The sequence below is a fragment of the Hylobates moloch genome, unplaced genomic scaffold (assembly GCF_009828535.3).
Source record: "Hylobates moloch isolate HMO894 unplaced genomic scaffold, HMol_V3 SCAFFOLD_7, whole genome shotgun sequence".
In the NCBI taxonomy this organism is placed as follows: domain Eukaryota; kingdom Metazoa; phylum Chordata; class Mammalia; order Primates; family Hylobatidae; genus Hylobates; species Hylobates moloch.
Window position 1 is genome coordinate 35,593,036 of NW_026652282.1, and position 13,227 is coordinate 35,606,262.

Sequence of the window (13,227 nt, forward strand, 5' to 3'; positions counted from 1 at the left end):
CTCCTGCCCCCTCCTCTCCTGCCCTCCCACGAGCCCCTCGGGAGCTGACCCGGGGGTCAGGCTGCTATACCCAGCACTCAGCAAGGGGAGGATTTCAATGAAAGCAGAGGAGGAGAGAGTGAGCAAGGGAGTGTATGGGAGGGGAGGCCGTGCAGCTCACGGAGAAATAAAGAAATAGGTAACGAAATGAGAGGTGCTGCAGATGGAGCAGCGGGGGCTGCCCCTCCGCCACCAATCTCCCTTCCCATGGAAGGGTCTCCTGATTATAACGAACCACTCGACCTCAGGCTAACCAGGCCCTGCAACTGGGCAATCGAGCTGGCCCTTATAGGAGCAGGCCTCGAGCCTGGCTGCCCTTCTCAAGGCAGGTTGACTCTGCAAGACCCGCTAGGGCCTCTCCCACACACCTCCAGCTCCACCCTGGCCTAGGGGAAAAGCCAGGCATCCTGTGTTTGGGGGGACCCTGGCCTTCTAACCTTGTGTGCAAGATTCACTTATAACGTATGTGTAGGATCCACATCATAAAGCTTATAACGTATGTGTAGGCCTCCGATGGCCCTCCTCGGAGGCTGTTCTCAGGGCGATGACACTTGGTACTGGAACAGGTGGGACTCGGATGAGTACAGATAATGTATTTTTACATAATGTGAGGTAGCCTTTCTTTAAAAACACACCCACACTTATAGTCTTCTGGTCACTTTGTACAAGAACTCTGGGCTTATCCAATGGCACTTTAAAAAAGATCCGCTGCCCCATCCTCCAAGCACAAGGCACAGCTGGCTTCCCCTCTGAAACTCAAACGAGGTAACAACAGGAGGCGCATCCTCCTCCCAGGATTTCACTCATCTGGAAACATCTAAAGGTAGCTGCCTCCCAGGGCAGAAAACTGCTGGACTTAAGGGTCGCCAGGCTGAACATGACTGCTCTTTCTTCTTCCTGGCCTTTGGAGGGTTATTGCGTGTTTGGGGAAGGAAGGCCCTAAGGGCAGCCTCTCCGTGGTTCCTAGCAACCATCTTGGAATTTCTGGTCTGGGCTCGATTTGGGTCAGGCCCTGAGCTCCCCGGACACAGGCACGTGTGGGTGAACTAGCATCTACACTACGGGGGCCCGCAGGGTGGTTGGGTGTCGACCAAATTGGCATAAATACAGGAGGCTTCTGGGAGGCTGGCCGCCTCTCGCGCTCGGCAAGGGCTTAAGAGCCCTCGACGCCGCCGCGCTGGGCCGGATGCTCCTGCAGATAAACCCGGACGCCACGTCCCGCCTCGGCTGCTTATTTAGCAAGGCACCTCTTGCGCATATTTTACCCGGCTGGGGGCAGTGAGTGGGAACTGCCGGGAGAGGGGGCGGGGAACCACCAACTACTCGCCTTCGGACCCAGTGTACTGGCCTCTGGCCCCAGCCATTTTGTATCCAGCTTCCCTCCTCCACTCCCACCGGGTCCCTGCGAAGACGCACCACCCCGAACCCTTTCGCGGTACCACTCCCGAACTGGAGGGGTAGAGAAGGCTCTGCCAGCCCCTCGCCTGCAGCAGGAAGGTGGGCACGGACCAGCAGAAGGGAACGCGGTGCTGATCTGTCTCTAAATATCTCTACCCTCGCGCCCCCAACAAAGTCGGTCACAGAAGTGAGTGGCGCGGGATGGTTGCCTCGAGAAGGTCGCAGCCAGGAGCAAAGCTTTGGGGCTCACAACGGGCTGGGGATTCCAAACGGCGATAATCTTCGGCACATTTCACCCGCTCCCATTCCACCTTCCGAACCACTCTCCATCTCCTCTCCATCCCTGCGTTTCCAGCGCGTTAGCAGCCGCGCAGCCCCGGGCCCTGAGTGGGGGGGGTGGGGGGCGGCTCAGGGTGGTTTGTGTGGTGCGGCCTGACAGAACCTTCTGTGTGCGGCGGAGGGAGGAGGCTAATGCATAATGCACAGCGCCTGGAAGCCCGGCCATTAGCGGCCTGTCGGTGACACAGACAAACGACTGAGAGGGAGGAGATCCAGCTCGCTCTGGAGTTTAAATAGACCAGCGTGGAGGAGAAACGCCATGATTTAAAAGTGTGTGTTTGCAGACACTCGCATATATTTTAATGATTTCCAGCAGGCTATGCGTCCCAGCCTTGCATCCCCCCCTCCCCAAAAGGAGGATGTGTCTAGAGGAGGGAGGATGAAGGCAGAGTGAGAGGCCTCAACCTAGACCCACCAGCAGCTTTTGAGAGATGAAGGACGGGAGAAGTTCAGAAAGCGAGGCCTGGGGAAGCCACACGACCCAAGGCCAACCCCAGATTTTGTTCTTAAAATAATAATTAAAAAAAAGAACCATCCAGCCTTCCACCCTGGACTACACCTTGTGTTGTACTAGAAAGGCCTGGGGGAAAGAATAAATTCTGCCACCCTTGCTTCCCCCGGGAGCCCACATTTTTGAATCTTCTTTTTCCACTGACACTCCAGAGACCTCCTTCCTCCCGGTTTAACACACTAGTGTTTTTTAGCAATTAAGGCGAGAAGGGGGTGGGGATAAAGATAAGCCAATTTTTTTTCCGCCATGCAAGTGTGAGAGATAAGATAACGCTAAGCTGGGGCAAAGCGGCTGCTTACAACCTCCCCTCAGCGATTTTGATCGGTCATTTCTTATCTCGCAAAAATGCTCTTTTCGAAAACTGCATCTAAAAAGAAAAAGAAAGAAAAAGAAAAAAGAAAAGAAAGAAAGAGAAAGAAAGAAATTTTCATTTAGAAGTGACATTTAAAACCCACCTCCCCTCCACTGACAACCCACTCCTCATTGGCGGGGCTCCCCAGGAAAAGTCGCACCTCGACTGCAGGATTTCAGGCTTTCTCGTGGGGGGCAGGATTACTAGTGTAATTAGGCTGAATAAAACCAGGGATGCGTGATGAGGATTTATCCTGTATCCAACCCAAGCTCGCGGCCGGGTTTTCCTTCTCTTAGTTACTGGTCGATGTTTGTGTTTCGCCATCGCACTCAGTGTCTTGAAACTAAACAGGTAGTTATACTTGGGAGGGTCATATAGCTATGTCAACATGAAGTGGTTGTTAATGCGAAATAAGAAAAAACTTTTCTGATATTTATAGGCCCCTATAAAGGGGAGAAAAAGGAAATCACACTCCCTAGAACCCGAAAGCTCCCAGCCGAACCGGACCCTCGGGGAGTTTTAGAAATCCTTTCCGCACAGGAATTTCGCGAAGGGGTTTCCGGAAGACTTTGTCGAGGAAGGTTTTGGTATCGGACTCCACGATCTCAGGGCGCCCTGCAAATTCTTCCCGGCCCAGTGGCTAGCCCCAGAACGCAAACCTCAAGGCGGGCGCACCAGACCAAGCTGACCTAGCCTCTGCCCACCCCCAGCTCACAACCCCGGAGGCTCCCAACCCGTCTCCGACCGGGTCGGCACCGTGGCGTCCGGCACACGCCAAGTCTACCGTCTCCGGGTCAGGCTGCGAGATCCAAATGTTGGGGCCTGCCGCGGCCGGATTGTCCCTGGGGAGCCGAAACCGCCCAGCGGGGAAACCCCTCCTCTCGCCCTTCCCCGAAAAGCTTGGCCGCGGTCTAAGCTCCGAGCAAGCGGGCATCCGCTGACAGCCCGGCCTCACGTAAGGCCCACACGCGTCCCATTAGTCAGCCCGAGTTCCCCTCGGGCGAGCCGCCTGGCGCGGCCCCAAGGCCGGGCTCAGGCGGGGAGGGGGTGCGGGGCCGCAGCGAGCTGGGGGCGGGGGTGCGGGCTCCGCGGGGCCCGGCCAGGCTCGGTTCCGCGTTCCTGGGCCCGCGGGTAAGCTGAGCCGGCGGGGCAGGCCGCTCCCTGGCTGGCGCCGGGGCGCCGAGCTGCGCTTCACGTGCCCGCCATATCAGCGGCGGCGGCGGCGGCGAGGAGGGGGGCTGGGAGGCGCGCGGCCGTTCCCGCGGGGTCTCCGGCCCCCGCCTCCCCAGCCCTCCCCGTGGGGGCTGGGCCGGGACCACCCCGCGGCCCCCATCCCAGCGCAAGCCGAAAACGGCGCTGCCAGACGCAGAGAGGCTCCTAGAGCGCCGTTCTGAGAGCCGCGCGGCGGCAGCAGCCAGGGGAGGGTGCTCCTCGCGGCCGCCCCGCCGCCGCCGCCGCAGTCACGGGGACCGGAAGCCCTCGCGCCGCCCCGAGCGGCCTCCGCTGGCCCCAGGGCTGTTCCAGACGAGGGCTGGCCGCGCGTCACCCCTGATCCCTCCTCGCCCCAGGCGACCACCCGGGCCCTGCGATATCCCGGTGTAAGCCGGGAGGATCCTTCCTGCGGTCCGATGAGATGTCCCTGTTCCTCTGCTACCACCATAAGCACGCCCCCCCCGCACCGCTCGCAGCTCCGCAGCTGGGACAGGAGGGGCGCGGAGCCGCCACTCCGGCCGGGCAGGAACACCTGCTCCCAGGCCCTGCAGCTGGGCGCGTGGTGCTGTGAGAGGCTGCCTACTGTTGGGTGCAGAGATCGCGGAGGAGGAAATAGGGCTCTGAAGCTCAGGGCCAGGAGCAGCCAAGCCTCGGCCACCCCCATCTCCCACCCACTGCGGGCGACAGAGCGCGAAGCCAGAGGGCCTGCTGGGGTCCGGGTCTCGTTTTGAAGGTCGAAGGGCCGCCACCCCTGGGATCCGGCTTCTGGCCTGAAGAGGTCGTTCGTAAAACAGATGGGGCAAAACCTGTTTTGGGAGCCTTCCCAGTGTCCGCCCCCGCTCTCCAAACCAGACACACTCATCTCCCCCTCAGCCCTACTCTAGCCTCCGGCGGGGGACGGGAGTAGGTCATGGCGGCACAGGTACTCCACCCGCCCCCCTCCACGTAGGGACGTAGGGTCGGCTGCGGGGCTCGGACTTTGCCACTCCACCTAGGGGAGGGCCAATGGACGCTCCCCGTCTCCTCTGTGTCCAGAGGAGATCTGGCGATGGAGCTGACCTGCAAGGCTTGCCCTGCCTCACCCACCCCCCACCTCCGTCCCACCCTCCCCGACTCTCCTGGCCCAGGGCCCGGCCGGGGAAGGCGTTGTTTTGCCAGCGGGAGCCGAGCGAGTGCAGAGAGAAAAGCCTCCCTGCTCTAATGAGAGTGCACACAGCGCTGCAGCGAGGAGGATGATTACCCGGCGGGCGGGGGGGCGCGGGCTCGGGCCGCGGGCGGCGTGTGCGGCGGCCCCGCGGGCCCGGAGTCCCCGCCTGTCTGGCTGCTAATCGCACGCTTTCTGCTGTTACGGAGGCAGGCGGGAGCCGGCGGCCGAGCCCAGCGCCGGCGACTCGGCGGGTGACACGGAAACATGGCGCAGCGCCCCTCCCCCGCCCTCCCTCCCCGCGCTCCCGCCTCCCGCCCCCCGCCCTCCCCGCGCTCCCGCCTCCCGCCCTCCCCGCGCTCCCGCCTCCCGCCTCCCGCCTCGCACTTCCTCCCGCCCGCGCGGCTTTTGCAGTTCTAATGCTCTGCTTTCGGCCTGGCACCATTACGCTAGCAGCCGCTTCTCCGCGGCCCCGCGCGTCTCTTTCCCCTTTGTTTTCGGGGTCTATAGAAAACGTTTGCTTTTGTCCCGAGCTCTCGTTAAACCAAACTTGTGGTGGCAACGGAAGGCGGTGCAGGCGGGGAGGGGTCCGGGGATTTTGGCAGCAGCCGACCAGAGCGTGGTGGAAACTTCTCTCGCTGGGTTCTCCGCTCCCTCCCACTCCCCCTCCCCAACACAGAGTCGCCGGCCTCCCGACGCTTCTCCCTTCGCCCCCGAGAGGCCCTAGTGCTACAGGAAGGTCTGGGCCACAGAGACTGTGACCAGGGGTGAAGAGCCCAGGGTGCTGTGAGCCCCGAGGTTTTGGCACTCGATGACCTCGCTCCCTGCAGCCCCGACTTGCCTCTCTCTTTCCCTTTGGTCATTCGGGGCTTTGTATCAGTCGGTGAAAAAGGAAGGGGAGGGAAGAGAAAGTGTTTCTATCGTGCGTGTGGTTTTTATTTTAAGGATTTGTTGGAATCTATCACCCCCAACTGCACAGCCCCCTCCCGTATAGGATCTAGGGCGAAAGCGGGGAAACGTCGGCTTTACGGGGAAAGGGTCGGGTCAGAAACCTAGCCCTGGAGACTGGATCGTACTCTCCTGGCGGGCTCAGCCACACTTGGTCGGCACGCGGGGCGGGGCGACCCAGCAGAGTCGGGGACGCAAGGGCCAGGTCCCTCGGTCCAGGAGACGCCAAACGTTCCATCCTTGGAGCGAGAGAGCAGGAACCCCCGCCCCCACCCAGGCGCGCGCGCTCCCTAGCTCGACGCGCAAGCCGAGGCTCTCCGCGCCGGAGCTGCTCAGGCGGCAATTTTTTAGGCCTGCAATTAAGCGAGGCGTCGCCGTGTCCTCTGCTAGTGTCGGTCCTGTCAGTCGCACATGGCCTTGGTGCTCCGGTCCGAGGCCCCGCGATTAGTCACAGGCTCGCTTCGCTCCTTCCCTAATCCGCCTCTGCAGGCAGCCTGGGGACGCGGCCGACTTGGCGGCGCTGGCAGGGAGCCACTGCCCGCGGGGCGGGCCGCCTGACCAGTGCCAGCCCCGCTGCGCCCTAGCCGGCGCGGGCCCTGGGGTGCGGGTTTGGCGCCCCTCCCCTCTCACAGCCCCCTGGCTGGGGCGGCGGCGCCCCTCCTCCTCCCGCCCCTCTCCCGGGCCTGCGAGATCTATTTGTGTGGTGTCATTTGCATAAAAATAGGACAAGTGTTTCTGTGCGTTCATACGCGGGAGGCGAAATCCTTATTGATGTGTCTGTGTGGAGCCTTCGGTTGTCGGAGCGGTTTGATTTAGGGTGTTTGTGTTGCCTTCTACAAAAAAGGAGAGAAAGTCCTTCTCAACTCCTTCGGCGGCCTGGGCCCCCAGAAGCATGTCCCTCTGCGCGGCCGGAATGGTCCACCACTTGGGCCCCAAACGCGCCAGATCCACAGCGAGCAGGTTGAGGGCCAGGCGGGCGGCCCATTATGACTCATAAAATCGGGCGGCCTAATCGCCAGCTGCCAACCCATTTACATGTGGAGCTTCCCAATGCTCCTTTCGCCCGGGCCTGGCTTCCTGAGGGTTCGCCCCGACACAGCTAGAGCCGCCAAGTGGGAGCTAATCCAGTGGCCTCTCCTTCCCGTCGGCAGCGTGGCTTCCCTTCCCCGGCGACCCCCGCTCTCTTGGCCTCTGCGCTGCTCGCCAGCAACTCCTCAGCTTGGACAAATAGCTGGGAGGGCGCCGGCCGCGCGGAGCCAGTAAATCAATCATTAACTCCCAGGCGAGGCCTGGACCAGGGGAGGGAGCGGCGGCCAGAGCCCAATCCGCGAGGCGACCGCAAGGCCCCGACCCGGGTTAGGAGCCACCCACGCGCCAACGAACAGGGTGCGGGAAGGCGGGTCCCGCCATGGCCTCCCGGGCTCCTCCAGAAGCCTCTGCCCGCCGGGCCTTTCAAGCCCGCACCTTGCCTGGCCAGGCAGGTCGAGTTACGGCTCTGCCCCTGGGAGGGCTTGAACATTAACGAGCCGCCTCGGGCCTCAGCGGCCTGCTCTCCACAGGAGAGCGTCCCGCGCTTGGGCAAGCTCCTCGGATCCGGCCGGGCTCCTCCTGGCTCAGGCTTGCTAAACCAAACTGATCGCACCCCGTATCGACCAATCTCCTTGCGGCACTCTCTTCCCTCAGCCCACGGTGGGGCCGGCACGCACGGGGTTAAAAGCCCCGCTTCGCTCTGGCTCCTCGGCTGCGAGGAGAAAACGCTGATCAACGTGCTTAAGGGGAAGGTAACACATGCACATTCGGTCCCGGGTCGAAGGAGGCCGACTGGAGACAGCTCCCGAGCCACCCGCCTCGACCCGCTTCCCACACTCCCGGGAACGCGGCGGCGGCGGCGGCGGCCCTGGCCCGCACGATTCGCGGAGCGCTGCGCGGCTGGGCTGGGAGGGCGGCGGGGAGGAGGAGAGACGAGGGGGCGGGAGGCGAGCCCGGGCTGCGCGCCAAGAGGCCCGGAGCCGCAGATTAGTCACCGCTCGGCTCTGCGCTCCCGGGTGCGCCCGGGAACCAGGAGGGCAGGCGTCGGCCCCGCTCAGCCGGGCTCCCCGGGCCTCGGCGCGGGTGCCCTCACCCCCACCCCCGCGCGCTTCTGGCGCGGCTGGCTCGACTCTCGGGGACCCGCGCAGCCGAGATCCACTTGTCAGGTCAAGGGCAGGACAGAAACTCTGCAAGCGGAGTCTTGCGAACAGGAAATTTCTCCTTGACAAGGTGCTGCCCCTCCCCCACGCCGGGCTTCAAAACAAAACTCCAGAGCGGGCGGCCAGGTACCCAGCCTCGCTCGCCATGGCCGGCGACCCCCGCTCCTCGGCCCCGGCCCCGGGCAGCGAAGCCAAGCAAACAGAGCCAGCGGACGGACTCGGCGCGGGCCCCGCGGAGGGCACCAGGCTGCCACCCTCCGGGGCCCGGGCGGGGTCGGCGGGGGTGCGGAGTCCCGGAGCCCCCGCGCCTCCCCGGGTTCTACAGCCACCAGGCGGTTTTGCGGAGCTGCCCGAGGCCGCCGGGTCAGCGGCTCCCCGGAGGGCGTGGGGGGCGGGGAGGCCGCGCGGCGCCGCCGACTCGGCGAATCCCGCTGCGGGAGCCCGGGAGGGCTGCGAGCTCGGCCTGGCAAAGTTCCTGTGGAAACTCCATGTTTTGAAACTCCTGCGGCGTCGCGGAAGGAGGGGGAGAGGGGAGCGCGGGAAGCGCGCGGGGGCGGTCTGCACCCGCCTCTCCCCGCCGGGGAGTGGGTTCCGCGGCCCCCCGGGCCTCATGGGAAGGCTGGAGGGCGGGGACGGCCGGGTCCCCGGGCCCGTTCTTTTGTGTGTTCCTCTCTCTTCCACACTCTAAGAGAAATTTATAAACCCGTTTCATTTAGTGAATTCACCCGGGAGAGGAAGGCTGCCTTTTTAGGGACCATGATGTTCAGGGTAATTTCGTATTTGACACATGTAAATACTTAGTACTCTCAGGTAAGGTCAAATTATTTATCATCTTAATTTATATTTCAATAGGCCTACAATTTAGAGGCGAGAAATGCCTCCTTATGAATCATTATGGTCTATTAGGGGAAGTAATGTATAAACAGCACTATTTGGGAGGGAATCACTTATGTTGACATTTAAATAGCTCTTCAATAGTTTAAAAAAAAAGACATTTGAGTGTCTTTGATTAAATATACAATTTACAAGACCATCAGCATAGCCATCAGGAATATAAATTCTTCTTGGGATTTTTATTTATTTCCAATTTTTGAAACCTTCCAGGGCACGCGTGTCATTGAATCCCTATGGGGGAAAAAATCTTAACATTTCAGGCAAAAGATTCTCCTCTCCCCCAGCTTCCTGTCTTATCAGGAACTCAGGGAACTTCTGGAACTCTGAGCAGACTTCACCAGCAGGGACCACAGTGGAAAGTTTGTAGATCCTGTACCTCTAAGAGAATCAACCATTTTCTTTTCTTTTTTTTCTTTTTTTCTTTTTTTTTTTTGAGACGGAGTCTCACTCTGTCGCCCAGGCTGGAGTGCAATGGCATGATCTCAGCTCACTGCAACCTCCGCCTCCCAGGTTCAAGTGATTCTCCTGCCTCAGCCTCCCAAGTAGCTGGAATTACAGGCTCCCACCACTACACCCAGCTAATTTTTTTGTATTTCTAGTAGAGACGGGGTTTCACCATGTTGGTCAGGCTGGTCTCGAACTCCTGACCTCAGGTGATCCACCGGCCTCGGCCTCCCAAAGTTCTGGGATTACAGGCGTGAGCCACCACGCCCGGCCGAGAATCAACCACTTTCTAACAATATTGCAGCCAATTTGTGAAACAGCACAGCTTCCCTGCTGGAGTTGAACCTTCCAGAAGGCCAGTGTCTGTCCATCCATCCTGATGTTCCCGCAGCGCCCAACATAGGATCTCACACTGTTTTAAGTCATCGTTTCATACCTGCTAAAATATCACCTTCTTAGAGGCTTTTCCTTGCTGCCTCCACCCTCACCCCCCATACCCTTTCTTGAAAGGCCCCCTGTTATACTTCTTTGCTTGAAGCATCACCCATCTTTAGAATGCCCCTTCTTAACCTCACATCTCCTTTGCTGGTTCCCTATTAATCTGTTTCCCTGTACACCTGGACTTCTTGAAAGAGGTGTCTCCATCCATGTGGAATTTCTGCAGGCTTACCTCATGTTCACTCTAAAAATCAGCTAGTCTTGAAGTTATTTTAAGACACTGGAATAAGTGCAGCTTTGTTTATAACAGCATAGGATTATAAACAACCTAAGGAGCCAGAAGTGACATTGATGGCACATGCATACAATGGAATATTCTGTAGCTGTTAAAATAATAAAGAAGATCTGCTCTGTGTATTGATATGGAAAGACCCCCAAGGTCTACAGTTAAGGAAAAAAAAATAAGGTACAGAGCAGTGTGTACCATCTGCTACAGTTTGTGTAAAAACAAAGTAGGGGGGAATATAGACACATTTGTGTGTGCATTAAAGATTTCCAACACTGCTGGGGAGTGCCCCCTTCCCCCCAGTTTCTTTGTAGATATGCATGTCCTCTGGTCTATTTTCAGAAATGGGAACACACTGCACAATCTGTTCTGTACCTCACCTATGAAACTTATCAATATATCTTACTTTTCTAGCAGCCTATGGAGACGGGCCTTGTCAATTTCCAGGCTGGTGGAATTTCACTGTATAGACACATGGTCATTTATCTCACTCCTCAACCCCTCCATCCTCCCTGGCCATTCTGCAGAAAGTGCTCAAGATCACTGGTTACTTCCTTGTTGCCAGGAGTGGGGTGGGGGGGGCGTTCTTTTTCAGTCCTCGACTTCCTTGGCCTCCCAGAAGCATTTACCACACCATGACCACTGCTCCCTTGAGCTGCTTGCTCACAGGGTTTTCATCCTAGCTGAGAACCGCTTTCAATTTCTTTGTGGGCTTTTCTATGCTCTACCAGTTGCCTTGGGCCTGGATCCTCCCCACCAATCTCATCCAGGTTTATGGCTTTAAATACCACCTACTCATTTATGACTCTTACATTTTTTTTTCTAGTTCCAAATCCCCATATCAAACTTCAAACTTGGTATCTCAACTTGGCATCTACATTCAGCCTAATAACAATAGCAAGCATTTACATCACGCCTGTTAGGTTCAAGCTCTCTTCAAAGTGCTTTCTATAAATTAACTATTAATCCTTACAACTGCCCTATAAGGTAGGCAGAGTTATTATGTACATTTTTTCCAGATGAGGAAACTATCAGAGAAGTTACTGAACATTCCTAGAAAATGGTGGTGCTAGGATTCAAATCCAGGCAGTCCTATCTTCAGAGTCCATGGTCCTAATTACTTTGCCACACTGCCTTGTTGGCATGTGTCTCGAACTCCTGACCTCAAGTAATCCACCCACTTCTGCCTCCTAAAGTGCTGGGATTACAAGTGTAGCACCGCGCCCAGCCACAACTGAATTCTTAAAAGAGGAATTAATTTACAAATATTTGGGGGCATTTAATAAATGCCAGGCCTTGTAGCGGGTGCTAGGGGAACAGTGGTGAGCAGGACAAATGTCTCTTAGATAGAGAAGAGCTTTTCCTTTAGAACCTGCTCTTTGCTTTAACTCCCTTCCCCATCACAGAAAATGGCTCGCCCACTCCGGTGCTTAAAGCAGAATCCTAGGGGGCCATTCTTGACCCATTCTCATTCATCTCCCCCTCATCTTCCTCCAGTCCACTGGCAAAGCTAACCCATGCTACTTCCAAATAGTCTATCTAGTAAGCCTACTTCTTCCCATTTTCCTACATCCACCTGAGGCCAGGCCACCATCTTGGGCCTGAATTATTATACAGGATGATTATTCTAGCAATCTCTGTGCTGCCACTCTTGCTATTCTCCAGTCCACCCGCAACGTGGCAGCTAGAAAGATCTTTTACATTTATTTATTTATTTATTTATTTATTTATTTATTTATTTATTTATTTTGAGACAGGATCAAGACCTCATCTCCACTTAAAAAAAATAGTCAAGTGTGGTGGTGCATGCCTGTAGTCCCAGCTACTCAGGAGGCTGAGGTGGGAGGATCGCTTAACCCTGGAAGGTCTAGACTGCAGTGAGCCATGATTGCACCATTGCACTCCAGCCTGGGTGACAGAGGGAGACCATGTCTCAAAAAAAAAAAGTGTTGAATGTCACTACCCCACTAGTTCCCACTGCACTTAGAACAAAATCTAAATGCCTTAACAAGGCCACTTCATTGCTTGCCACTGTCTAGCTCACCCTCTGAAGGCCAACCACACAGGCCTGCTATCAGCTCCTGAATAGGCTCTGCGCGTTGGTCCCTGGGAGGTCATCTCCCTCAGCAAGACCGTATCGTCCATAAGGTACAGTGTATCATCACCAGGTGCTAAGCTTGCATCAATGTGCAGCAATGTACATATATCCATAATGTTCTCAGAATTTTGTTTCTGGCTGTATCCCCCCAGTGCCTAGCATGGTGCTCACCACATATTGATGAAAAAAAAAATCTGATAAACAATAAATGAAGTATTGCATGCCTAATACTTTTTTTTTTTTTTGAGATAGAGTCTCACTCTGTCACCCAGGCTGGAGTGCAGTGGCGCGATCTCAGCTCACTGCAACCTCTGCCACCCAGGTTCAAGTGATTTTGCTGCCTTGGCCTCCTGAGTAGCTGGGATTACAGGTGTGCGCCACCAAAGCCTGGCTACTTTTTGTGTTTTTAGTAGAGACGGGGTTTCACCATGTTGGCCAGGCTAGTCTCAAACTGCTGACCTCAGGTGATCTGCCCACCTCAGTCTCCCAAATTGCATGAGCCACTGTAGCCGGCCACTTAATACATTTTTGCTAACTGAATCGGTATTCTATATCCTGGCTAGAGAAGAAACCAGGTTCAAGAGAACAAGACAGTTGTGGGGAGGATGCTATAGGAAAGGGGGTACCTGGATTGGTGGGCAGTGGCTCTGTAGTTCTGGTGAGGATTGGGGCAGAAGAAATTAGGAAAGTGAAGCATGAGGCTGGGGGAGCCACTGTCTTTTGGGGAGGCCCGTGGGAGTATGGGACACCTGTGTACAGGTCTCTGTCTGCTGGAGGAGCCAAGTGACCTGCTGTGCATGCTGGTGGGGAGGCCTTGGGAGTCCTATCCTTAACTAAGTCCTGCAGAATATCATCCCCAGGAGATGAGAAAGCCAAAAAGAAGACAAAACCTAAACCAGAGCCGCCTTAGAGTACTTTGCCTATTGCCAATCATT

At 57.1% G+C, this 13,227-nt stretch overlaps 1 protein-coding gene across 1 annotated transcript; it reads right to left on the reverse strand.

The window, feature by feature from the left end:
- Nucleotides 1–482: 482 nt before the first annotated feature.
- Nucleotides 483–5,234, reverse strand: LOC131383930 (uncharacterized). Its single transcript, XM_058441676.1, has one exon. It carries the CDS (start codon nucleotides 4,711–4,713, stop codon nucleotides 3,847–3,849), a length of 867 nt encoding a protein of 288 aa, XP_058297659.1. The 5' UTR covers nucleotides 4,714–5,234; the 3' UTR covers nucleotides 483–3,846.
- Nucleotides 5,235–13,227: the final 7,993 nt, after the last annotated feature.